Source organism: Drosophila miranda (assembly GCF_003369915.1).
Source record: "Drosophila miranda strain MSH22 chromosome Y unlocalized genomic scaffold, D.miranda_PacBio2.1 Contig_Y2_pilon, whole genome shotgun sequence".
Taxonomy (NCBI): domain Eukaryota; kingdom Metazoa; phylum Arthropoda; class Insecta; order Diptera; family Drosophilidae; genus Drosophila; species Drosophila miranda.
Genome location: NW_022881614.1, coordinates 10,562,201 through 10,586,717, shown reverse-complemented (window position 1 = coordinate 10,586,717; position 24,517 = coordinate 10,562,201). Strand labels below are relative to the sequence as shown.

General features: G+C 42.8%; 1 protein-coding gene, 2 long non-coding RNA genes and 1 pseudogene across 6 annotated transcripts; 3 read left to right on the top strand and 1 right to left on the bottom strand.

Annotated features, from left to right (window-relative positions):
* On the top strand, positions 1 to 3,252 carry LOC117193017 (neuropeptide CCHamide-1 receptor-like; the record flags this gene model as incomplete). Its single annotated transcript, XM_033397734.1, has 8 exons — positions 1 to 59; positions 261 to 487; positions 561 to 664; positions 731 to 943; positions 1,498 to 1,601; positions 1,910 to 2,047; positions 2,828 to 2,977; positions 3,060 to 3,252. Coding segments are annotated over 8 exons (1,188 nt in total), but the record flags the coding sequence as incomplete, so codon positions are not given.
* A 13,235-nt stretch (positions 3,253 to 16,487) lies between these two features.
* Positions 16,488 to 21,697, bottom strand: LOC117185977 (annotated as a pseudogene).
* Positions 17,831 to 19,232, top strand: LOC117193072. Its single transcript, XR_004474495.1, has 2 exons — positions 17,831 to 18,505; positions 18,579 to 19,232. It is a non-coding gene; the product is annotated as an uncharacterized LOC117193072 (long non-coding RNA).
* A 540-nt stretch (positions 21,698 to 22,237) lies between the features above and the next one.
* On the top strand, positions 22,238 to 24,266 carry LOC117193075. 4 transcript variants are annotated; one of them, XR_004474501.1, is made up of 4 exons: positions 22,238 to 22,311; positions 23,687 to 23,784; positions 23,847 to 23,966; positions 24,054 to 24,266. It is a non-coding gene; the product is annotated as an uncharacterized LOC117193075 (long non-coding RNA). The 4 variants fall into 4 exon arrangements; XR_004474499.1 differs by having other exon boundaries at positions 23,847 to 24,085; XR_004474500.1 differs by having other exon boundaries at positions 22,261 to 22,754; positions 23,847 to 24,085.
* Positions 24,267 to 24,517: the final 251 nt, after the last annotated feature.

The window sequence follows — 24,517 nt, the reverse complement described above, 5'->3', positions numbered from 1 at the left end:
GTCATTGTACTTGCACCAAGTCAGCGACAACTGTCTCGCAAAAATTTGCCTAATACTTGGCCCCCATAAATCAACGATGCGCAGAATTTTTATCACACTTGAAGGAGCACGTGCTCGTGCTGGAATCCCTAACCCCTAAAATTCAGCAAAAGCCCATTGCAAAGTCAGCCTGCTTATCTCAAGAAGTAAATCATAAATCTATTGGGGAGCCGCCTTGACTTGACTTGAAATTTCAAACACACATAAATTGTCTCTTCCAGCTATATACTTTCGCTGGCCCTGGCGGATCAGTTGGTCATCATCACCACAGTGCCACTGGCATCCACCATCTACACCGTGGAGTACTGGCCTTATGGCAGCTTCTTGTGCAGTCTGTCGGAGTTCATGAAGGATGTATCGATTGGGGTGTCGGTGTTCACACTGACAGCCCTCTCGGGCGATCGGTACTTTGCCATTGTCGATCCATTGCGAAAATTGCATGCTCATGGTAAAATATAGACATTAAAAAGAAACTCCGAATATAGTAAAAGTAGCTACAACATTTCTACGTCTCCTTTCAGGAGGCGGTCGCCGGGCCACACGCATGACCTTGGCCATAGCGGTTTCCATTTGGCTGTTGGCCATAATCTGCGGTCTCCCAGCCCTCATCGGAAGCAATCTCAAGGCACGTTTTGCCCTAATAATCCGAAAATTAGTCGTTAAACTAATTTCACTCTTGCCACTCTTACAGTATCTTGGCATCAACCAGGAAAAGTCGATTGTGATCTGTTATCCCTATCCGGATGCTTGGGGCGCTAACTACGCCGAGACAATGGTCCTGTTGCACTTCCTGGTCTACTATGCCATACCATTGGTGATTATAGCGGTTTTCTATGTGCTGATTGCCCTGCACTTGATGTACACGGCGAGTGTTCCTGGCGAGATGCAAGGAGCTGTCAGACAGGTGAGTATTTGTTCCCTTCCAATCCTTGAGACAGTTGAAACCCTTAAATTTCTCTAGAAAGAATTCCATAAAGTGATATACATATATCGACGTAAAATTAATCTCAAATAAATAATGATATACGTAACTTCATAAAAGTGAATAAACTGAAGAAAACTTTTCCAACTAATTTTTTACCGACAACTAAATTGGCAAAAAACTTTTCCACTTACTCCACTTGAGTGGAATTAAATATTTATACGAACTTACGCAGAGCATAGTTCATAAATTACATGAAATGAAGGTACAAATATAATACGTTTTCAGCACATATTCCGGCCACAGCAATGAATGCGAAAGATACCTACATTTTGCACTATTCTGAGGAGTTTTGATATCCCCATCCCCCCGGTTACCAATATTACTCCCTTAAGACTCCCTCTTTGACGATGCACGGGTACGAGTGCCATAGATAAATAGATTACGGATTCGTGGACCACATTCACATTAAGGGATCTCGACTGCTTTACGTTTAACAGAAGATAACAGCGTTTATCCATTTGGTCTTGTTGCAGGTTCGAGCGCGTCGCAAAGTCGCTGTGACTGTGCTGGCATTCGTTGTCATCTTTGGCATTTGCTTTCTGCCGTACCACGTCTTCTTCCTCTGGTTCTACTACTGGTGAGTGAGTGCTTTTATGAACTGTGAAAGGGATTTATGCGGAGCGGCTGGGGAGCTGCTCATTCATGCATGGATGGAAAAGTCAATTTGTCATGCCGATAAAAAGGAGCCTGCCCCCAGCCCGGGACACGGGGAGATGCGACCGTGTGTGTGGCTGGGACCTGCGGATGAGTAATGCTGTTGCCGTTTGTTCGACACTTGTTAGCTTCGACAATGTGGATGCGGGTGGAAAATCAATTTCGCCACTGATATCTCCATTACATGTCGACGCTTGGTGCTCACGTATGTGTGTGTGTATTTACTTGCAGGCCCACTGCCCAGGAGGATTACAATGCATTCTGGCATGTCCTGCGCATCGCCGCTTACTGCATGTCCTTCGCCAACAGCTGTGCCAACCCGGTGGCCCTCTACTTCGTGAGCGGCGCCTTTCGCAAGCATTTCAATAGGTACTTGTTCATTCACATCACTCTCCACCACCACCTCCAACTCCAGCAGCATGACAGCATGCCCAAACGATTATTAATAACCTGGTAACGATCACGATAACAAACCAATAGATAACTGTAAGCCAGTAACGCAACTGTAAGCGTAAGCCAACTGCAATTTGTATCTCTTAAAACCAAACAGAAACAATACTCAAACCCCAACCAAACCCACAGAACCAAACGAAACTTGAAACAACCACAATGGGAATCACACATCATATCATTTCAAATCATATGGCAGCTGGGATGACACTTGAATTGAGTTTGAATTTGTTTTGTTAAGCCATTCGTTTTTTATGTTGCATCTGCATGAGTTCGTTTTCAGTTGGTTTACCCATTGATTTGTTATTCCGCTTCAATGGGATATGTTCAATAGTAGATTTTGACCGAGAACTGATTTATCTGTCCTTTTTCCTTTGAAGAGCTCTTTATAGCCATCTACTTATTCTTTTTTCAAGACCTAGGCACAACCTTGACTGTTGATGTTTATCAATGGAAGCGTTTAATATCGGCTACCGATAATTGGGAAGAGTAAAAGTAACTGTCTGTCCTGGCACTTGAATGTAATCAACACTACGTCAACAGTCAAGCAAAACCATTGACCAGATTGCCATCAGAAATCCTTAGTTTCTTATACGCACACACACACACACTCACACTTTATAGAAGAAGACGAAAAAAATACACTCCCTTCCTTTTGGTGGCGATTCTATTGCATTCCCATTGGGGCATCTCCTGCAGATATCTGTTTTGTCGCGGCGCGAACGGACGCCGCAAGAAGCGGAACCAAGCGAACGACACCTTCTGCATGCGCCGGGACACCTCGCTGACCAGCACCGCTTCGAAGCGCTATCAGTCGCGTCATTCCTGCTATCAGAGCACCATCCGCAGGTGAGTCCATACATGTGGTCCTTTGGCCCCCCACACGCCCCCGCCCCAACACTCGAGTTCTGATTGCCCTTCCCGTTGACAGCTCCCGACTGCAGGAGACAACGACAGCCATGCTGCCAAATGGGCCCCAGGGCCAGAATGGCGCCCCAATTTCGGCCGTAGACCTTGCCGCTTGCCAGAATGAGGCGACGCGAGGCTACGATTGTTTGCCACTGAACGAGTACGGCCAGCGGACCAGGCCGCTACTAAGGCAGCAGCAGTCTCTATTGAATTAAAACGGCAGCCCAAAGCTGCCCCAAAAAAACTAGTCTTTAAGGGAGTTTACAGGAAGGCAAGTCAGGCAGGAGTCTCCGAGTTACCCGACTTGCGGAGGAACAAAATAAGCTAACCAAAAATTAGAAAATACACATTTAAGCTGAGATTAATTTTGCTTTAAATTCTGTTATATTTTTGATAGCGCACTCTCATTAAAATATATGTACGCTAGGCTCCCAAACGGTTTCCAAGCCACAAAAAACTTTATTGATCCCAAAACGTTTTAAGGGAAAACTTTAACTTAAACAAAGTTGGTGACCTCCCCGAATTGTACATACTTCCTGCACAAAAACACCGACGTACATAAACACATATACACACACATAAAATTGGGCGTTGAGAGTGTATTTACGTTTTATTTGCCTCTGTCAGTGGCAGGCAGCCAACGCTCTCTGCGGTAACTTGAAAGGAGATGCGTAGGCATACAAGATTTTATGCCTGGAAAAAGTCAAAAAGGGAACTCCTTGTGGGGGGCTCTTTTTTCGGTTCTGCAAGGGACAGGCCCGCAGATTAATTGGTTTGACCGCCAGCACAAAAGGTGGAGTCGCCATAATCTAGTGTTCGCAACGCAACAGTCCCCAGAAATTTCTGGGTTCTTTTCAAAGTTTGTTGCTCGGTTTGCCTTTCTATTTAAAACCGATTGGATCTGGGATGGGAAAAGTTCTCGAATATGTCAAAAAGTCGTCTGCAAATCGGGTTTCAGAGGAGATTGCACTCCAGAAGAGCGAGAGAGAGAGAGCATGAGTATGGTTCGTTTTCGTATGAAATAGCCAAGGAATGGCTTTAACTTCATGGATTTATTTATGACATTTCGCACTTAAAATTTCGTTAAGTCCAGCATAATAAACATCCATAAATAGCTTCAGGTCCACCTCAGAAAATCACTCCCGTTTCCTGAATCAATTTCCGGTAATTCTGCGGACTCCTTTGGGGCGTGCCACGTAGGTCCCAAGCGTAATGGGCCATCAACCCAATAAGCTTTAATCGGAGGCACGATGGGCCATGTATTCGACCGAGACAGATGCAGAAATTAAATTAACCCATAAAAATGTCGAGCGCGTCGGGAGTGCGTTGATCCGTCAGCTACGTGCTAAGGATTTTCGTTGCCCATCATCCCACCATTCGCTGCCCATTCGTTGGGAGCCTTATCTTTGCCTTGGCAACCAACGACAGATATATAAATAAATGCCTTATATTTGTTATTTTATTTTGTCCCTCTCTGGCTGCTCATTTTTAATAAACCAGCGCGGGTATGCCACTCGACGGAGCAACCACGTCAAGTTGTCATCAAGCCAAGCCAAGTCGAGGAGTGCTTATCCCGGCTTTATTAACCGTCCAAAGTGTTTGTCGCTCCTTCTGCGGGGCCTAGGACAGGCCCTTCCGAAACCATATACAATCAGCTCAGCTTTTACTTTGTGTCGTTTTCTTTGTGGTCTCGAATTTCAAGTTTATTTTTGGTCTTCTTGAGATTGTTATTTTGATATTTTTATACCCGATACTCAAAATGAGTATTGGGGTATATTAGATTTGTGGTAAAAGTGGATGTGTGTAACGTCCAGAAGGAATCGTTTCCGACCCCATAAAGTATATATATTCTTGATCAGCATCAATAGCCGAGTCGATTGAGCCCTGTATGTCTGTCCGTCCGTCTGTCCGTCTGTCCGTCCCCTTCAGCGCCTAGTGCTCAAAGACTATAAGAGCTAGAGCAACGATGTTTTGGATCCAGACTTCTGTGATATGTCACTGCTACAAAAATATTTCAAAACTTCGCCCCGCCCACTTCCGCCCCCACAAAGGACGAAAATCTGTGGCATCCACAATTTTAAAGATATGAGAAAACCAAAAACGTAGAGTTGTAGAGAATGACCATATCTTTAAGACTGCGGAATCTGAATTGGATCGTATCAAGAAAACAATTTCATTTTTTCTCGCCCTGTCTATCTCTAACACACACGTAGCATAGGCGGCTTTGCTTAGAGTAAAACATTAGCGCCTAGATCTCAGAGACTACAAAAGCTAGAGCAACCAAATTTGGTATCCACACTCCTAATATATCGGACCGAGACGAGTTTGTTTCAAAATTTCGCCACACCCCCTTCCGCCCCCGCAAAGGACGAAAATCTGGGGATATTCAAAAATCTCAGAGACTATTAAGGCTAGAGTAACCAAATTTGGTATCCGCACTCCTGTTAGATCTTACTATAAAACGTGTATCTCAAAATTTCGCCCCACCCCCTTCCGCCCACACAAAAGACGAAAATCTGTTGCATCCACAATATTGCACATTCGAGAAAACTAAAAACGCAGAATCATAGATAATGACCATATCTATCAGATTGCTGAATATGGATCAGATCAGATCATTTTTATAGCCAAAAGGAACAAATCAATTTGCACTGGCTACGCAGCGCCCGACGTCACGCTCAGACTCACGCACTCTTTGTCGTGTCGTTTAATATTAGCGGCGTCTTCCGGAGGAGAGCCATACTGACTAAGTATCGGGTATAACTGTAGAGTTGCGGTGTCCGCAGCAACTCACAACGTTCCCCCTCGTTAATCTCTGTGCGTGCGTTCATGTTTGTGTGTGGTTTATACCATCACAAAGAGAATGATGATTTTGACCATATGTTTGCAACGCCAAGAGGAAATCCTTTGCGAGCCAAAAGATCAGCATCAAGACTCAAGTTGATATCGTCATGTCCTTCTGAAGAGATTACTGTAGAGATTTCCCTGTAGCTGTCATTGGAAATGGATGTGTCCACTAGGGTGTCAAATGGCTCGGCCCCCAACGGTAACCGTCGCTTGTTCCCTTCTTGTGTCCTCATGTAGGCGTTTTGTCGCCTGACTGTGTGGGTGACGGCATCGTCTGGGACACGGGAGCCGCCTCCTGGTTTGATGCCACTGACAGCTGGCTACGCATTTTAAATGCCTAAATTGGATCAGAGTACGTAATGGAAAATTGTACCTAAAGGCCAGGCGATGTGGCAATATGCTAAACATTGCGTGTCGACACAGCCACTATTGTGGCTACCAAGGATAATGCTCGATCGCTGCAGGGACAGCATTTATTCCTTAGATTCCTTATAATACCTAGCACTTAAGCACATTTTGACCTTTGAAATTGTATAACACCAAAAATTGAGCTCCCCCCAAGGATATCCTCCAGCTTGGATATTTCTTGAACGTATGCCACACAATTTTACGATGCTCAGTTTATCACTCTGGCAAGCGAAGCAGTAGCCAAAAATCACCACCTGCTGATTTATATTTAGCTAAAATATACAACCGCATTCTCAGGTTCTCCTTCTCCTTCGCAGGAACATCGTCACTCGTATATTATCACCACTCGACCCCGTCGACTCATCTGACTTAACCTTCTCCGCTTGGCCTGATTCTGGTTCTGGCCTCTACTCGAACACGAGTATATTTTAAGCATTTACAACTTGATGGCCAATGGTCTAGTGGCAGGCCATGCAGTGGTCATCCATCTCTATCTCCATTCCCCCTCCATCGACTTGCTCTGAGTCTAAGCCCCTTTTGGGAGCAATCACAGCTGGCGGTTGGCCGCAAAGGCCACAAGCCACAAGAGTCAGCCCCATCCAGCGGCAGAGTGTAACATCAGAGCTTAGAGATGGTGGGATGGAGAGCTTGAGGAGGAGGGTTGGGAGCAACGAATTTCTTACCAACTAATTGCTGGGGAACCAGGGCAAACCTCTGATAACCGACACCATATGAGCTAGCTCCACCACCATGAGACAAGCGGGCAGGGGTGAGGGGCTGAAGGAGCAGCACCTGCCAGTGGAGTGATATCAAGCATACGCCTCGTGTGACATCTAATTAAGGCCCCAAATAATCCCAGCAAGAGGCAGACGACGGGTACTAGCCAATTAAACATGCAAAGTCTCCAGGTTCAGTTGATTATTAACACCATTATCATCCACACATCCGATCCCCCCCTCGCACCGAAGGCGCTGATTCCGCCCCAATAATAAATAAACTTTAGAGAGCATAAAGAGACGAGGAAATAAGTGGAGCGTGTTAGTTTGGATTCGGGTTTGGATTTGAATTTGGACCCGCATCACCAGCTGAGAGGCACTCATCCTCATCGCGCATACAGGATACATGAGGGAACGGCCTTGCCCTCGGGCATTTAAGCAAATATGTAGTAAAAAGGACATTCGCTCGAATTGTCACATTCGTTCGGCGAACTGGTGCCCCGATTTATGCATTTGCCTACAGACAAAGGAATTTCTATAAAGATGCCACAGAACTTGTCAGCTTTCTTTGTTTTTTACCAAAGGTCAAACATGCCTTAAATATCGGTTCACCATAAAAAACGAGTCTGTGCTTCTCTTTTTGGGAATGTTTTAAAGGCTGCCTAAACTTCAATTACACAACAAATTCATTTGATTTTCGTTTTGTTTTGTAAAGTACTTATCCGAGGGTATTATTATTTTTGATCTGTCCCTGCCCACAGGAAATAATCCCAAAAGTGGCAGACACTCGTTTAATTAACTTCCCTTTCAATTCTAATTTTCGCTCTCATCACCCGACAGGTCAGACTTCTCGGCGCAACTTTGTTGGCCCAAAAGGCAAAAGGCGACCAAATGGCGAAACTTTTGGAGCCCTGATAGAATAAATCTTTTTTCCGATTCGCTGATTTTATTTGTTTGCTTTTGCAGAGGCAGAAGAATGGGACACAAACCCTTTTCAATCAAATTAGCTCCAGTCAGTGGAGCAATTCCATCACTGGGAGCTGATGAAAGTTCTCTATTGGCCTAGTAGGGGCTTCCAGGAGGGGGCTTCGAATGCTAAAGAGAAGAGTCACAATTTGGCTTAAATAAAAAAAAAATCGAATTCAGAGTGATCAATATTGTATATCCATTCAATTGGCCCACAAAACTACGGTGTATATCGAAGACTACAGGAGGTAGAACTAACAATCGATGCCATTCCGTGGGTAGTGAGTACTTGCAGTCTTTATGGACACTTATTGAGTCATAGAGTTCGAAACTTTACAGATTGTGTGTCTCATAGAGTGAACAAACGGAGAGGATGAGGGGATTCTCTCTAAATGTTGCAGATGGCTTGACATTGTTGCCAAAATATGACGACAGACGCGGAAAACTTTGATGGGTCACCATCCCCTGCCAAATCATTGGTCGTTCATTTATCAGCGGGGCACTGGAGGCGGCATAGGGCTGGGTAGCCCCACAACAGCCTCCGAGAACAACGATGAAAAGCCAGAAATCCCACAAAGTTGTAAGCCAACATCCAAGTTTTCCTCGCAATCGATGTACTTGAATGCCGAGTGCGGCTAAGTTTTCGTTTCCGTTTCCGGTCGGTTTCATGCAAAATAATCACAAATCGCTATCTGAATTGTGCGCTATTTACGTGTTTGTGCCCTCCTCTGGGTTCTGTCCATTCTTTCTGGCTCTCTAACCGTTTCTCATTTGATTGGCATACATGTGCGCTTCGGACGGCATCAAGTTTTATGGGAAGGACCACATGTTTAAAGGAATGGAATGTTTAAAGAACAATGGAAATCAGTTGACTTATCCGAGAAAAGTAAGTACAAATCCTGTGCCACATTTCGATGGAATTAGGAGTGTGCGTAAGGACACCACTAACACAAACAGATATCTTTTTTCTGGAAAAAACCTGACAGAAATATGCCATAAGCAGGTTCTTTTTTATTACTGTATCACTTCTTTGGCTTTGGCAATTGTGAAATTGCGCGAAAGATGGCTTGTCAGTGCCAGCTGGCGGCAGCAGCGAAGACGAGTAGAGTAGATTAAACGAGGGGGAACGTTGTGAGTTATACCCGATACTAAGTCAGAATGGCTCTCCTCCGGCAGACGCCGCTAATATTAAACGACACGACAAAGAGTGCGTGCGAGAGAGACAGAAAATCAGTCTGAGCGTGACGTCGGGCGCTGCGTAGCCACTGCAAATTGATTTGTTCCTTTTGGCTATAAAAATGATCTGATCTGATCCAGATTTAGCAATCTGATAGATATGGTCATTATCTATGATTCTGCGTTTTTAGTTTTCTCGAATCTGCAATATTGTGGATGCAACAGATTTTCGTCCTTTGTGGGGGCGCAAGAGGGTGGGGCGAAATTTTGAGATAAACGTTTTATAGTGACATCTTAAAGGAGTGTGTGTACCAAATTTGGTTACTCTAGCCTTAATAGTCTCTGAGATTTGTGGATGCCTCAGATTTTCGTCCTTTGCGGGGGCGGAAGGGGGTGTGGCGAAATTTTGACACAAAATGGTCAAGGTCCGATATCACAGGAGTCGGGATACCAAATTTGGTTGCTCTAGCTCTTATGGGTTCTGAGATCCTTGAACTCATATTTTGCAATTGGCAAAACCGACCATGAAACCTGTGTGTTAGATAGAGACAGAGCGAGAAAGAATGAAATTGTTTTCTTGATTCTGGCTATAATAATTATACGATCTGGTTCAGATATTGCACTCTAGAAGATATAGTCATCTTCTACGATTCTGCGCTTTTAGTTTTCTCGTATCGTCGAAATTGTGGATGCCACAGATTTTCGCCCTTTGTGGGGCCGGAAGTGGGCGGGGCAAAGTTTTGAAATATTTTTGTAGCAGTGACATATCACAGAAGTCTGGGTCCAAAACATCGTTGCTCTAGCTCTTATAGTCTTTGAGCACTAGGCGCTGAAGGGGACGGACAGACGGACGGACGGACAGACGGACAGACAGACAGGGCTCAATCGACTCGGCTATTGATGCTGATCAAGAATATATATACTTTATGGGGTCGGAAACGATTCCTTCTGGACGTTACACACATCCACTTTTACCACAAATCTAATATACCCCAATACTCATTTTGAGTATCGGGTATAAAAATTATAGAGGTATAGCAAAGTTATCCGCTATTTCCAAATTGTTTGAGAAGGTTTTAACTCCGCACTTGCAAGTCACGTATATCTCCAACTCAGCATGGATTTATAAGGCGGCGATCAACCACCACGAACTTGTTAGAGTTTACCTCTTTCATTATTAAAGGCTTTCAAGGTAACTTACAGACGGATGTTGTTTACACCGACTTTAGTAAAGCATTCGACTCTGTAAACCATTCCCTTTTAGCACATAAACTTGACCTTTTAGGGTTTCCGCCCAACCTCCTGAGATGGATTTCTAGCTATCTTTGTTCTAGGTCTCAAAGAGTCCTCTTCAAAAACTCCCTCTCTTTACCAGTAAAGGTTTCTTCGGGAGTACCACAGGGCAGCCATCTAGGCCCCTTACTCTTCACACTCTTTATTAATGACTTGCCTTCAGTATTAACATACTCTCGAGTACTTATGTATGCGGATGATGTTAAACTCTGTGTCCAGTACAAGGACATTTCATTTCATTCTCGCTTGCAATCCGATCTCAATAGCTTTCAGTCATGGTGTTGTGCAAACTTGTTACACCTTAATGCCTCGAAATGCAAAGTTATGACATTTCATCGTTCTAGCCCTTTGTTGGCTCCCTACACCATATTTGGTGGTTCTCTTGAGAGAATTACCGTGGTGGATGATCTGGGTGTTATGTTAGACCCCAAGTTAAAGTTTTCCGAACACATTTCTACCATGGTAAATAAGGCCATGGGCGTGCTTGGGTTTATAAAGAGGTGGTCAAAGGAATTTGACGACCCCTATATAACAAAGACTCTCTATACCTCGCTTGTTCGTCCGATCTTAGAATACGGCTCCTGTGTATGGTGCCCTCAGTACAAAGTACACCAGGACCGTATAGAATCAGTACAGAAAAACTTTTTACTCTTTGCTCTGCGGGGCCTTAACTGGGATGCGGGTGTAAGACTCCCATCTTACTCTAGTAGACTACTATTAGTAAACCTCCCATCCTTAGTTAACCGTAGAAAAATGCTTGGTGTGATATTTATGCACAACTTGATCAGGGGTGACATAGACAGCCCTGATCTGTTGAGCCGCATAAACTTCACGATTCCTATTAGACTGACTAGAAATTTTATACCGTTGTTCCTTCCACTTTGTAGATCGAATTATTCCTTGCATGGACCGTTTAGGGTCTTATGCTCGGATTATAATTCCCTCTACCATATTATATCCACCACTATTTCTCTTCCTCTTATTAAATTATTAATCCTTACACACCTTTCTATTAATTAGTAACTGTAGTGGTATTTGTATTTTGATTGCATGCTTAGTTTCTTAGTAAGTTTAGTACTAATTTTCCTCGAATGTTAGTCTAATAGCTATCTTTCTTGCATGTTCGCGTTTGGTTCGGCTACGCACCGCGCGTTATGCGGCAGCGCCCCTCGGTCGGTTGGGCGGGAGGAGGGCTGCGTTTTGCCTGGGATTCGCGCGTAACAGCCTTCAGCTGGTGTCACACGGGCCACTTGACGGTGCAGTAACTGCATCGCCTCTTGAAAGATGCAGTCATTGCATGTCAACGTCCAAAGTAAAAAGATTCGAACTCGAATCCAAGAATTACCGAACATGCTCCAAAAAACTGATGTTCTATTTTTCCATGCACTATCAGAACGTTCGCAGTTTGCTGGGAAAATTGCGTCAAATTCATACTAATAGCGCGTCCTTTTCATTGAAATTTTCATTGATAGTTACACTATTTATACAACGGACCTTCTACAGGTCCAAGTGAGCTTGGGAGGGTTTCATCACTCCCCCAGGCTACCGCCTGAACCTAACCTAACCTACACTATTTATAGAATGGACCGCCCATCTTTTGCAGGTGGGGTTCTAATTGCAGTTAAATCTGTTTTTTCATCTGAGTTATTCCCATTCAATAACATTCATGGAATTGAATTTGTTGCAGTCAAATTTCGTGTTGGCTCCGCATTTTTCTATTTAACCTGCTCTTACATTCCTCCCAGGTCTGATGCTGAGCTTTACTTACACCACCTCTCAGCAATTAATACTGTTGTTTCAGCATTAGGGTGCAATGATCGAATTATTGTCATGGGGGACTTTAACCTCCCATTTCTTTCTTGGCTGCCTTGTGATGACGCTAACCTGTTGTTTCCCAATTGCCATCATGACTTTATCAATGGGCTAACGGATATTTCCCTTGTCCAAATTAATGCCGTTAAAAACATTAGGGACAGACTTCTTGACCTCGTTTTTGTTAACGATGGTTCTCTTGCTACGGTATCTAGAGCAAGCCCAATATCTCTCCCTGAAGATCCTTACCATCCAACATTGTTGATATCACTGGAAGGTACACAATCTGGAGGTGCTGACAGTTCCATGGCTCCTTGTCACATAAAGTGTTTTCGCAAAACAAACTTTATCGATTTAGATCTACATCTCTCGCGTGTTGATTGGTCGTTTCTTTATTCATTACCGAACATAGATGCAACTGTTAACTCGTTTTATAGTTCTATTTACTCCGCCCTTAATACGTTTATTCCAGATATCACTGTACCTGTATCGTCCAAGCCTCCCTGGTTCTCCAAGTATTTGTCATACTTAAAAAATAATAAATCCCGGCTCTATAAAAAGTACCAGAAGTCGGGCTCCACGTTGGCCTTAGCTCTATACTCCTCCGCTCGCTCTCTGTTCCTTGCCGTCAATAGTCTGTGTTATAATCATTACCTTTCACAATTTAGTAGTAACTTTCGTAGTGATCCTAAAAAATTCTATTCGTTCGTTAACTCTAAGCGCAAGTCAAACGTTTTTCCTCCGTCCCTTCATTACCAGAACAAAACAGAAGCTTCTGCTGTTGGTATTGCAAATTTATTCGCTAACTTTTTCCAAACAACGTACTCGTCTCATATTTACAACGCATCCACTCCGTATCCGTACCAGCTACCTCAAGCTAACAGCATTTTTCTGCCCTTTTTCGAGGAAAGCGTTGTTCTGGAAGGTTTGTCATCTATGGACATATCGTTTTCTGCGGGTCCAGATAAGGTACCAAGTTGCATCTTAAAACACTGTGCCCAGTCCCTTTGCACCCCCTTAACCATTCTCTTCAACCTCTCCTTGGAACAGTCTTGTCTCCCAGTAATTTGGAATGAGTCCTACATCATTCCGCTTCACAAAAAAGGTTCAAGATTAAACATTGAAAACTATCGTGGTATCGCAAAGCTTTCCGCCATCCCGAAGCTTCTTGAGTTCCTAGTCACCCGGCAACTGCAACATCTTTGTTGCAGCTTGATATCTCCGTCGCAACACGGTTTTTTCAGACATCGTTCAACATCGACTAACCTTCTTGAGTTTTCTAACCTAATCCTCCGTGGTTTTCAAATTGGTTTGCAGACGGATGTAGTTTTTACGGACTTCAGCAAGGCATTCGATTCTGTGAACCATGCTCTGCTTATTCACAAGCTCTCTTTATTAGGGTTCCCAACGAATCTTCAAGATTGGATTTTGTCCTATCTTTCTAACCGTACTCAAATACTGTTAATGTTACTTCAGGTGTGCCACAGGGAAGTCATCTGGGCCCGCTTCTGTTTATTTTATTTGTGAGTGACCTTCCTCAAGTTATAACATACTCTACTACACTAATGTATGCTGATGATGTCAAAATCTGTCTTTCTTACTCTGATTGGTATTTGCACACACGTCTTCAACTTGATCTAAGTGAACTACTATTGTGGTGTTTAACTAATCTTCTTTTTCTGAACCTTTCCAAATGCAAACTTATGACATTTTACCGTCGCGCACCTCATTTCGTCCCATATGTTCTAGGATATCATGTCCTTGAGCGAATTTCGAGTTCAAATGACCTCGGAGTCCTTTTTGATCATAAGATGTGTTTTAACACCCATATAGCTGCAACTGTTAATAAAGCTAAGGGTGTTTTAGCGTTCATCAAGCGTTGGTCCAAGGAGTTTGACGACCCGTACGTTACGAAACAACTGTACATCTCGTTAGTACGTCCTATATTGGAGTATTGTTCTTGTGTGTGGAGCCCGCAGTATAAAGAGCAGCAGGCTCTTATTGAATCCGTGCAAAAGCAATTTTTAATTTTTGCCCTTCGGAACTTTAACTGGGACTTGGGTAGAATCTTGCCACCCTACCGGTCTAGGCTAAATCTTATTGACCTGCCGTCGTTGCACCATCGCAGAATATGCAGTGGCGTAATGTTCGTGCACAAGCTCCTTCTTGGGACTGTTGACTCCCAAACTCTCTTGGGTCAGATTGACTTGGCCGTTCCATCTAGACCTACCCGTACTTTTAGGCCTATCCGTCTACCCATATGTAGGTCTAATTATGCTGATCATGAACCTTTTAGGGTTTTATGCCATAATTATAACTCCCTCTGTCAAACCCTATCCCCTAAACTATCTCTTAAACTAATTGCATGCAATATTTATAAACATTTAAATTTAGCTAACTTTTAACTTATCTTTTTCCGCCTTTAGTAACTAAGTACCATTATTAACAGATAATTTGTTAATTTAATAAATAAATAAATAAATAAAAATGTGGGTTGGTTTTTCCATAGATCATATTTCTTGATCACCTCTTATGCAATCTTTTATATATTTTTTAACATATTACCCCTCCCCCCCTCGCATTGTGTTAATCACTCAATTTGCTGCGACTTTCGCCCCTTTGGCGAATGGCAACTGCCTCAACTGCCCTTCCAGCAACGCTTCCGCTTAGTGTCAACACTTTCTTTTTTTGCCAAAAATGTTGCATTTCGGTTTATGATTTATGCGACCGCCTGCCACAAATTGTCAAAAGAAATCCGCGATTTGCAGAACGAGTTCTGCTCGAGTGCCCGGCACCCAAATGACCACCGAGTGGACCCCGACAGTTCGATGCTAGGGGGCTGGTGGGCTGGTGGGGTGCTGTGGTCGGCGGTGCGGCCAAGTGGGAAGCCGTAAAAGCAACGACCAACTGGCAGCCGAGTGGCACAGTTGCAACAAGTTGGCGACGCGAAAGTGAAACGCAACAAATGCAGAAAGAAAACGTTGTGGAAAAGCAGTTGCCAAAGCGGAGAGGCAGTAAAACACAAGAAATCCCAATTAAAAAGAAAAGCGAAAAGGTGTATGGCTGTGGTCGGCGGTGCGGCCAAGTGGGAAGCCGTAAAAGCAACGACCAACTGGCAGCCGAGTGGCACAGTTGCAACAAGTTGGCGACGCGAAAGTGAAACGCAACAAATGCAGAAAGAAAACGTTGTGGAAAAGCAGTTGCCAAAGCGGAGAGGCAGTAAAACACAAGAAATCCCAATTAAAAAGAAAAGCGAAAAGGTGTATGATGTATGTATGATTCGAGTGGGGTCCGAAGCGAGAAACGAGAAAGAGAAGTAATTGCGTTCAATGCACTCCAATGGGGCGTGGCAAAGACATCTACATTGGCAGTAACGGTGCCTGTGAGTCATGCCACAAGCGTTTCGCGTAGACAAAATGCCGCACATTTGTAGCTGGGCGAAAAGCGGAAATCGTAGGCGTAGAAAATACCAAAAGAAACCTACAAAATAACCCAAAGCGAGACAAAGCCTGTGTTACGCTTGAGAGGGAGCAAGATGGCAACAGGCATATCCATTTTAGGTATGTTTTTAAAGCAATTAAATCATTCTATCTTCTTAAAATTTAAATTATTTAAAATGTTGCTTAAAATGAATTCAAGAATGCAGCCATTAAGTGACTCCCCAGATATTTTCAGCATGATCCCACCCACCTGAACAGCGCCCACTTGTCAGACCGGGGCTAACCTCAAATCGGATCGAAAGAATGCAGTGAAAATTGCCGAAATTTACATATAAAGCTAATTTTTATCAATGCATTCTCCCTCCGCTCCGCCCCATTCCATTGGAGCGGAACACACCCCGAAAGAGCAACAAATGAAATACCAATGCAAAATAATTTCCTTTCCCTTGCCCCACCGCAACGGTTTGCGGGGCAGTGCTGCTGGAAATAATTCAAAAAGTCAAGCAAAAATGTCAACCACTTCTGCCGGAAGAGTGCGAGGGGGTATGGTTTGTCTGAATTGCAATTTTGGTTAACAACCCATTGACATTTGGGCAAAGTATCTGCGCGAATTCAATGGAAGTTCAATTTTATTTTTATAGTCCGGCTAGAATAGGATATTCGATACAGCACTGAACATTGAGAGCCATGCCATGCGGCTGATGTGGGTTAGTAATTTTTCAAAACGATCGATGCCCCGTTTGACCATGAATATGCTCAAAAAGTATCAGATGTCACATGAAACAATGTCCATACTAATACACATATTTATTGGAAAATTGTTTAAGCAAATTCTTTTTTCATTGTGATAAGTAATAGATCTGACTGAGCTTTCAAACTTAAAACGGTATAACAAACTTATTGTTTCAAATAATAGCTAGTTTCATTGATTCCTTCGTCGTTATATTCGTCCAACGTAATGTACTAACTTTAAACTATAGTCTATAATTTCTTAATAATATTTAAACAAGTTCTTAATAGAAGCTCTTCGCGAGCATACAAATTATGTGTGAAAGAAGGTACTTTCGGTACATTCGAGTAAATACACATTGCTGTAAATACTTTAAAAAGATATGACAATGATCAAAAACGAAGAAAAGGAAAGTAAATTTAAGAGCGTCGACCCTGAACTTGACGCATCTGCTTTTTGTTGTTGTTCCCATTGATAGAGCCAAATTTTACCTGCGAAGAAAAAGATCAACGAAAAATACATGAAAAAACACATTTTTGTTTTATTTTAGAGCTGTATAAACTAATTTGAATGCTGCAGTATAAATGAAAATCAGAGCGCCCGTAAAAGTGAATGAAAACAAAGGCAAATTTAATTATTTTAACGGGCGTGAAATTAATTAATTAAGAAGACAGCCCGCGGCGTCTGGCGTTCTGAGGGCGTGGTGTGTACCCAAATAAAGCCCAAAAACCAGATATTAACAAAGCAAGGTCACCTGCGGCTGAGGATGCACTTGGCATGGACGAATGAGCTTGGGGGCCAGAGAAACCAAATAAACTTTTTACTAGATCAAGCCACAAGGCCAGTTACAACGTTAAATGTTGGTTTTATAAGGCATTACTAGTGTTGTGTACTTTCCCTAGATTTTTCTGAGACGGAACAAATTTTTAATTGAGTAGGAACAGATTCACAGCTCTCATATATGTACGATTTCCAGCAACCACATGATAAATATACCATAAATCCAAGTGAGCTTGGGGGCGGGAGGCTCTTATCGCCCCCTCCCGGCTACCGCCTTAACCTAACCTAATGAAGCCAAACGATGTGTAAACCGATATATCGCCATCAGGCTAATCATCGCACAGACAGGTTGGGCAATCCGACCCCCATCTTGAGCAGCTTTTGTTGTCTCCCTCTCACAGCGCACACACATAAATGCAAGGCAATTGCAACAACAACAGCAGCCGCACCAACCACATATAATTGCTGTTCCAATAACCTCAAACCCGAAGGCACAAAGCAGACAAACAACACATAACACACAAGAGATAACAACGAGAAATACAAATTGTGACTCGTGCCGGGCCACAACAAAACGAACACCGAACAAATAACCAAATATGTATGTATATTAAACTGTCAAACAAAATAATAACCCAAGCCAGTCACACCCACACACACACTCACATAATGGCAGGGACATGGACATGGCGAGGCAGAGAGAAAGAGGCAGCTGCAAATTCGCACAAGTGAGCGCAAGGGAGACACACATAGCAGAAAAGGCAAAGGAGGAACACAAATATTTACAGTAAACCCAAGATATTATACCAAAAGAATAACAGAGAGAGAGGATCAGCTCTGCCTACGCGACCCGAAAGTTGTTGTTGCTGCTGCCACACATCTAACCTCAAATCGCTGCTGTTTTTGGTAATAAACGAAGCGTTAAACAAATTGCATTACAACAACAACCACAACATTGAAAACACATTTTTGGTTTCTTTCCGATTTGTTGTCTAGCATATGCAAAGCGTCATAAATGAGGCTGCCGCTGCTGCTGCCTTGGGCGTAATTACATCCACAGCCAAAAATGGTCAAACCAGCGAGAAAATTATCACATTGCAGCCCACTGTGTGTTGTTGTAATGCCAGCCACAAAAAGACTGAAATTAAATGCAAACTTTTGGCTAACACAAAACAAAATTTGTACACACACACACACACGCACACAAAAGGTTTCATAATCAGAAAATTTACTATTTTTCGGTGTCTTGAGCGGAGGAAATTAAAATTGTTGCTGCCGATGTGCAATTTGAATAATTTTGGTTAGGCAATTAATAAAGCTACCTCAAAATGTAAATATATTGCAGATCTAATTTCCTTTTTCCTATCTGCTAGCAACTCCACTCCACTCCTCGAAAATGCCATACACATACGAGAATGTATGGCAAAACTAGTTCCAACCTCAGCGACAACAGCAAATGCCACGGACAGCGGGCCTAATTCCAACACAGACATAAAACAATGAACGCCAGTCGAAGTCGAAGGCAGCCCAGAAACACAGAAATCAGGAAGGTAGAAGCGAATAAATTGCACAGCAACAATGGAAAATAATAATAGATCGCTGGGCTGCGAGTGCCAGCACGCCTTGGACGTACAAATACAGAGATAATTGATTATATTATGCACTAATGTATGAATGAACGCATATGAACGTGATAATTCCCTGACCAAACTAAGGGTAAACCCAAATAACCCAACCAAAAAAACACTAAAATTTTGATGAACCCCAAGCACAAATCGAAATATTAGCTAGTTATAAATCATATCTCATATATGAACTGTGCTTCATGAAGAATAAAAGATTGAATTAAGACCGTACTGATCTGTAACTTTACACTGCCTTTTTGTGATTACCCTAGCTTTAGTTACCGGATTTAAATGTTCTTTCAAATTCAAACTAACGACTGACCTATGCTTTAAGTTAATTTAATAAAAGTTGTAATTAGCTGTAAGCCATTCAAGCAGCTATTAAATGAGTTACAGGGTCTAGCCAAAGTCATTTAATTAGCCATAAAAACAGATATATTTATATGTACGGACAATCTGAGTGCGAATCTAAGCAAACATTCATTCGAGCAATACAACAAAAAGCGTTCGCTTATGATCTGTGCGATGCAATCCAAGATAATTGTGTAAACTGCTGAAATATGCAATCAGCAAGCAGCAGGCAGCTTACAAATGACATTGAAATGGCGCAAGCGTCAGCCAAATGGACACATTAGCCTGACCACGCCACAGGCGTGCTAGTGCTAGTCCAGTCAACATGCGTTACTCCGTCTAGGTGTGTCTCCCTCGATCCATGTGTACATGTCACTTGGGTGCTTTGAGTTTGGATCGAATGGGTCTAGTCGGGGCCTGATTGAAGGTTACAGCAGTGTGATACCGCCATTAAACCACACATCCCAGAGAGCAGCATGAGCATGTCTCTCTTCTGTCTTCAGCACATCAATACAAGATCACAATTGTGGGTTTTCGGACTTCTTTCTGGGACTCTGGCCCCAGGTTGAACGAACCATGGAGCGTCTTAAACGCCTACATAGTGCGAGGGAGTTATTGGCTTGTTCAAGCCGAACGAACATGCCATGGATAGGAGCCAAAGCAGAAATAAGAGCTGTGATTCGCCAGTTGCTAAGCCGAAAGGTTCAAAGCAAAGGCGTCGTCGCCATCGCCGTTGGAAGCAGCTGTCAACAGATGCCACAGATAAGCCAAATGGAAACCAAAAACCCCAAGCCGAAGTCTCATAATTTTCGCAACTTGATCTTGAGCACGAAATCTACAATTGTAGGAACAGCAGAGTGAGTGTAGACACGTGTAGGGTATGAGAATTCATTCCATTACACTGAATTCTGTATCCCTTGAAGAAGCTGGCGTAAATCTTCTATGGCACAGTCATAAATCTGTTAAGTAACATGTTCTATGCGTACAACAATTTGTCATGTGGCCACAGCCCTAACATTATCAATGATTTATGAAGAATTGCAGAAAATGCAGATACAGTATGGTAAGTGGCATATAGGAAAACGTTTCCAGCAAGTTGTTTCGGTGGTAGACCGGATGGAGATGCTTCGTTTTCGCTTGTGTTTTTGTTTTTGTATTCCGATGGCATTTATCTTGACCCGAATGCAAAGTGAAGTTTTCATGGCTCATGGCTCAAATTCTGCGAGCGTCGAACTGTAAAGCTATGAAAAGAAGCTGGCGATGAGCGGAAGTGCGCGTTTAAGGTTATGGGCACAGGGCCAGGTTAAACTAAATCTACACACGCAAACAGACAGACACAGAACTCACCAGGTCATCATTGATCCGTTGAATAGTCTGGAAATATTGATTTATTTCATGTGAATATAAATCTTTTATTTCATCGATATGGACCATATCAAGCTCATCGCGGCCAATCCACCTTACGACTAGATACAAATCATCTCTCACTTGAAATTTGTGGATCACGCTTTCCAGCTTGAGCCCAAGCTCTAAGCCAGAAATTTCATCCTGTTCATCCTCCTCATCCTCTGAAGTACTCTGTTATGGGGAAAGTGTAATCAGTATCAAATGAATTTTACTGCTTGAAAGCAAGGAAACCAAACAGTCACACGAAACCACAGTAGTGGAGTTCTAGGATTCAGTTTGATGTCCTGTCCTTTTAAATAATAAATAATTCCTTTCTTACACAGTCCTCGTCACCCTCAAGGGAGCTATTGAGGTGAGTATTTTCGGTGGTCGTAGATAGCTTCCTCTCTGCGTCTTTCTTATGCTTCTTTGCAGCATCCAGTATGTCGCCGAACTTTACTTTTTTTTATTGGTAGGGAGATCTGGTTGTGGTGGGGGTTTGGTTTGCTTGGTAGGCAGAACTGGATCAGGTTGGGGTTGGGAAAGCGAAGAGGTTGACTGTGAAGAGGTGGCTGAGGTGGAAGAGGATGAGGAAGAGGAGGAGGAAGAGGAGGAGGAATAGGAGGAGGAAGAGGAGGAGGAAGAGGAGGAGGAAGAGGAGGAGGAAGAAGAGGAGAAGGAGGAGGATGTGGCTGACAACACCCTTTGACTTTTTGGTGGGGTTACTGGTTCAAAAGCCGGCGATGTTTCGTCGGCACTGGATTCGCTCAGCTGGACACTTTTTTTATTCCAATCGTAGATTTGAATAGGCTTTTGGTCTTCCGGTTTGCTGCAACTATTATAGTAGACATCGTTTTCATATTGGGCCAACAGATGAATGCAGTTCCCAAGGTTCTGCATTGGCTCCCACGTGCTGCTCTCTGGCCCAAAGCCCTTCCATTTAACAAAATACTGCGTTTCTCCTTGGAAGAAGCGCTTTCCTTGGATTTTTTCAGCGACGTATTCTTTTTCAATATTCATGGCATTGGGAGTTTTTGAATTGGGCGTTTTCTTTTTTGTATTTTTCATTTTTTATGAATATTGCGGAATTTCACGAATTATATCTTGCACTGATGGTCCTGCCAACTTACTCAAAACATATTTACATATACACATATCGTTGCAAACAATCAGCTGGTCCGATGACGATCAGTGCTGTCAACTCGTCCTATTTTATTATTATCAAATTATTAATTGATTGATATTTATTAAATAATGCATACGGACTTTGGGAAATACTTCAGTCAACTGAACATTATATAAAGCAACCAGCCCAGCCGCAACTCTTCTGTTGCACCTGTTTGTGTCTCTAAACTCGTTTCTCGCTCCTTTTTAGAGTGCCCACAGCTAATGTGCAGCAAAGTTGAGCGGAAATATGTAACTGTGCTCTGTGGAAATGCGAATGTATGTATTTTAATTGGCCATCGGGAAAATGTGCAACTTTTCTCTTTCGGCGCATGTACATACATTTCATGTTACAGAAATTGAAATAGTGCGGAGCGGTGTATTTTCACTGGAATAATGCTCGTGGAGTTGGACAACAATGTCACTGGCAAGTTTCTCATCATTATGGCATGCAGCAAATGCCAATTTACATAGATATGTAAAGTAACAATTATTTATTTCCATAGGGTCTGCGGCCGGGCAAGAGATCCAGCCGCCGAAATGCTTCGTCTGGCCGGTGGGACGGTCGAGAAAACTTCAGGTACTGTGACAAAAAGTTTGGAGTTTGTTAAGTCGTCGTCAGCGAGTCGGCCAACCTGTTACCGCTACAGTTATGATTTTGAGCGCAAAAGTTGTGCCACAACTTTACCCATGTGCACATTTCTTTCTCATTTCACTTTCTTCAAGCATGCTACATACACAAACACACACATGCTCGCTTGAGTACATGTGGCGTTGGCAGTGGCAAACGAATTTATTTTAATTCGATAAAGTTAACAACTCGGTTACTGGAAAGAAAAGAAGGGACAGATGCAGAGGCAGAAATAAAAGTGAAATTGACGACAACAAGGGCAACATGGAAGGAAGGGCTGTGTGCGTTCGGCGCGAGATCATTCAAAGTCAGGTCGCGGCTTCACTTTCGTTTTCATCTCAACCTATTACAAAATAACCAATACGAATACACATGTCCAGTCGTGCATTTGGGTGTGTGTGTATTTGTGTGTGCTTGTATTTAGTATTTACTGTTTGATTTGCATAGTGGAACGTTGGATCGCTGGAAGAAACTTGTTTCCCATTCTGCTTTTGTTGTCTTTAGTGTTTTTTTGGCTGTAACACGCGCGACAAAAATGTTTCTGCATTTAAAAATGTGACTAGTAGATTTCCATAAGTTGTATTTCTTGATTTCTGCTCAATATATGTACATATGTATGAATACTACATACGTATGTATGTATGTGTGTTCGAGGTGTGCGGTGTGATCATCGCATCATTTGCAAGTTAATTTTATTAGTGCTGCTTTTGTTGTTTTGAGACCACAACAAAATTTGGTCTCAGCTTTTGAATTTTGAATTCGTTGTGCAGAAGAAAGGTTGTACATACATGGCATATTATGCATGTATATCGATGTCTGATGTAACAGATTCGAGTCGAATGTGTTGGTTTACTTTTTTTTGGTGATTAATTAAAATAAAGCCGCCTTGCGGTATGTTTATTTTGTACACATACCACCGTGTATTACATATGTGCGCACAGTATGTACGAGACACTGCAACGCTTAATTCTTTCGTCAGAACAGCACTCAAAGCAAATATTTACTGTCCTGTTTTTCGCCGAAACAACCTCAAGTCTGGGTTAAGAACTCTTTTTCTCTTTACTCTTTACTCCTTACCAAATGTTTATTGACATTCACTGAGATCACTGTAAAAAATCGACGGAGTCATCCTAAAGCTTCAGAGCCATAAAAAGGTTGCCGAAAAAGGCCAAGCCATCAAAATTGCACACCCCCTTGGGGGCAAGAAGTCGAAATCAACTGCAGGTGAAACCAAATTTTCTGTTGACGGTATTTGTTGTTGACGTATTTGTTTTTAGCTCTAGTCAGACTGCAAATTTATTCACAGTTCCTTTACTTTTTGCAGATCTCTGCCCAACACAAAACAAATACATCTGGAAAAAGAAGGAGTGAAAAAGTCACCTGCCTTGAGGGTGCGGGAAGCCACCAGCAATCAGATGAAAGGTAGACTCCTCTTCTATAGTTGGAACTTTTGGCTTAACATTTTCTGTTTTTTTTTTTTGCAGATCTCTAACTACAAGCCCAACGGACACGGATACATCTAAAAACGGGAGCTTCCCGGCAGAGATAATTTTGACAATCTGTACATAGATCGCCGCGTGTTTTGTTAGCTGCACGGAAGTCTGGTACGTGTTTTTATTTTTCTTTGGGTTTATTACTAAGCGCATCCGTTTCGTTTCTTTTCGTCTTTTTTTCGTGACAATTCACAACAGTTTAAGTTTAATTTCGAGTTTTTAATTTTAACACGCATTTATTGTGGCTGTTCTTTTAATCAGAAGAGACCTTCGGGAAGTTCCGGCTTGTAAAAGACGGCACGAAAGAAATCTCACGGCTCGAAAATGCCGTCGCCGACATCGAGATAAATTAGCATGGGGTGAATCAGACGGAGTTTGGGTATCTTTTTCGGTTTTTATCCCCGATACTCAAAATGAGTATTGGGGTATATTAGATTTGTGGTAAAAGTGGATGTGTGTAACGTCCATAAGGAATCAGTTCCGACCCCATAAAGTATATATATTCTTGTTCAGCATCAATAGCCGAGTCGATTGAGCCCTGTCTGTCTGTCCGTCTGTCCGTCCGTCCGTCCGTCCGTCCGTCCGTCCCCTTCAGCGCCCAGTGCTCAAAGACTATAAGATCTAGAGCAACGATGTTTTGGATCCAGACTTCTGTGATATGT